General features: G+C 51.0%; 2 protein-coding genes and 1 non-coding gene across 3 annotated transcripts in view; 1 reads left to right on the top strand and 2 right to left on the bottom strand.

The window, feature by feature from the left end:
* CRCP (CGRP receptor component) overlaps positions 1-508 on the bottom strand; it is a 20,172-nt gene extending 19,664 nt beyond the window's left edge. The window contains exon 1 of the mRNA XM_009993303.1: positions 468-508. Within this exon, the coding sequence (XP_009991605.1) occupies positions 468-508 (41 nt within the window). The remainder of the gene's footprint in view (positions 1-467) is intronic.
* TRNAG-GCC lies at positions 85-155 on the bottom strand. The gene has a single exon. It is a non-coding gene; the product is annotated as a tRNA-Gly (tRNA).
* An 857-nt stretch (positions 509-1,365) lies between the features above and the next one.
* Positions 1,366-2,465, top strand: part of ASL (argininosuccinate lyase) — a 10,287-nt gene continuing 9,187 nt past the window's right edge. Inside the window, exon 1 of the mRNA XM_009993302.1 lies at positions 1,366-1,380. Within this exon, the coding sequence (XP_009991604.1) occupies positions 1,366-1,380 (15 nt within the window). The remainder of the gene's footprint in view (positions 1,381-2,465) is intronic.

The raw sequence follows: 2,465 nt of genomic DNA, 5'->3' as shown, positions 1-2,465 counted from the left end.
GGGGTTTCGGCTACCGGAAAAGGAAGAAGAAATAAGGAGGAAGGGCGGGAGAATGGAAAATAAAGGAAGTAAAAGTGAAGCTGTTGCATTGGCCGGGAATCGAACCCGGGCCTCCCGCGTGGCAGGCGAGAATTCTACCACTGAACCACCAATGCTGGGACAGAGAGACGCTTTCCCGCCTTCTGTCTTGTGGTTCCTCAGGACGGGGACGCGCCCCAAAACCTTCCCGGGCAGGGGCGGCAGGAGAACAGCCCCGCGCGGGCCCTGGGAACACATCCCTGTCCTGCGGAGCGGCCGGACAGCGCGCCCGGTGTCCCCGCAGCGCTGCGCGTTTCTGCCCAGCTCACCCGCACCAGTGTTCCCTGCCGTCCGGGACCCCTTCCCACTCCATCCGCGGGGTACGGGGCTTTGCACCAGCCCTGTTTGGCACCAAGCAAAAAGAAAAACGCTTCACTGGGTGCAAATACCTGAGAACTCTTGCACAGGGTCGGTGCAAGCCCAGCACCATCGCCCTTCCAGGCACCTCCTGATCACCGACCCTCCGATAAGTCTCCTGACGGGGAAAAACAAGGAGTCAGGGATGTCGTTTTTGCAGTTTAAAAGCCTAGTGCTAAGCTTTCTCAGCCCCTTTTCAGTTGAAGACCCCTAAGAAAAGTTTCAGTGGACAGGTGGACCCCAGCACACCTCTGCAGTACTGACAGAAATCCATTTACATGCCAGAATAATTGGTCATGGAGTCCTATGGGAAAAGAGCCACGAGAAAGGCCCTCAAACTGCAGAGGAAGCTGGTGGCCTGACTCAGCGGTCAGGATGCCATGGGAGATGTTCCTTTTCGTGCCAGAATTAACTGACCTTGCAAGCTGGCCAACCCCAGCCCAGTGACTGCCCTGTAACTGCTCTGCCATGTTCAATCCCGGCACATGGAACTGCCCACAGCAGCTCCCACACAGCCTAACGGGAAGGAAAGAAGGGAAAGGATGTCAGCTTTCATTTGACATTTCATTCTAGACTATCCAATTTCAGAGTCCCAGATTTTTGTTCCAGAAAACTACTCATTCTTGCCTGCCTCTCATCACTCTCTTCAGATACAGGTTCAGAATATCCAGCTTATTAATTTTGTTTCTGCCTTGCACCTCCTCCTCATATCTCTCCCCCACCAGCAATTTATCAGCTTTATTTTCACTGTTTCTCCAAAAGTTTCATTCCAGACCTTTGCCTATGTACTTCTTTTCCAATCCCTGCCAGTGATGCCTGATCTCAGCAGCTGGATGAATGAGCATAATACAAATATCTCTCTCAACAGCTTTTTTTTTTCCTTCCCCCCTCATAGAAACATTCTTCCTAAACATGTTCCAATGGAGACATATGGCCTGTGAGGGTGTAAGTACCCATGAGGAACAGCTACAGCTCTGCTGACATGCAAAGGAGAAGGGAAACACCCAAGGGAGAGCCCACTGCAACTTTCCAGGAGATGGTGATCAGCTCAGTTCCCTTTTATTTGAATTGCTGCCCTTTGGGTGTTAGACAGTTATGCTACACCATCCATAGGGAATGCAGACATAGGTTTTTTCTAAATGTGCTTAGCATGTCAACATTTTAAGCGTTGGCTTGTGATTGTTACCATGAAGGGAGAGACGGGCCTGGCATTAACTATTGAAAGCAGGGGGCCTAGTGACTGCTGTTGAAAGCAGATCTGCAGGGTGTTTGTGTTCTTTGTCATGAAAGGTGTTCACTGTATTCAGCATTTCTCTGACCACCCTACAGTGTCTTTTCTTTTTCCTTTTACATTCAAAAATTAAACAAAGTCGTGCTTTCTTTCAACAGGAACATGTCAGCCCAGCTTCACACCAGCCCTGCTGAGCCAGGGTCTGACCAGCCCCTCCAGCCCATGGACCCCTTTTCTAAACCAGTTTTAAAAGGATGCTTTTACAGCAGGTGCACTGAAGCATTTTATGCCCTTTTTCTTCACTGGACTGTTAGGAAAATAAGTCCTGTTTCTAGAAAAGTGCATTTCTAGCAAGTCCTCCTGAGCTGAGCTGCCCAAGTCTTGCCCTCTTCCAAGAACCAGTGCTCTCTGAAAGGAGCAGTAAGGCTGTGAGTGATTGCAGAAGCAATCACAAGGGAAGCTCAAGCCTTTGAAGGCAATAAACATTTAATTACACTTCTCCATGCTGCAAGATGGCCAGTTCACTCTCTAGCACTACCTCCTCGTACATCAGGAGGAGCTGCTGCTGCCCTGCCCCGCGAGTTTCAGCTCCCAAAGCTCTCCTGTGTTTCAAATTGGTTCTTCACTTCCACGACAGCAGGGTTGGTGCTGTTTGCCCAGGCTGCGGGGCACAGCTCGCACCCCGCAGGGACGGCAGGGAGCCCCAGAGCCTTTTCTTCCTGAAAGAGCCTTTTCTTCCTGAAAGAGCCTTTTCTTCCCGACTCGCTCATCCCAGCCGAGCCGCGGCCGGAGCCGGGAG

Source organism: Chaetura pelagica, unplaced genomic scaffold (assembly GCF_000747805.2).
Source record: "Chaetura pelagica isolate M959 unplaced genomic scaffold, ChaPel_1.0 scaffold193, whole genome shotgun sequence".
NCBI classification, from domain to species: Eukaryota; Metazoa; Chordata; class Aves; order Apodiformes; family Apodidae; genus Chaetura; species Chaetura pelagica.
This window is presented reverse-complemented; position numbering and strand designations above follow the sequence as displayed.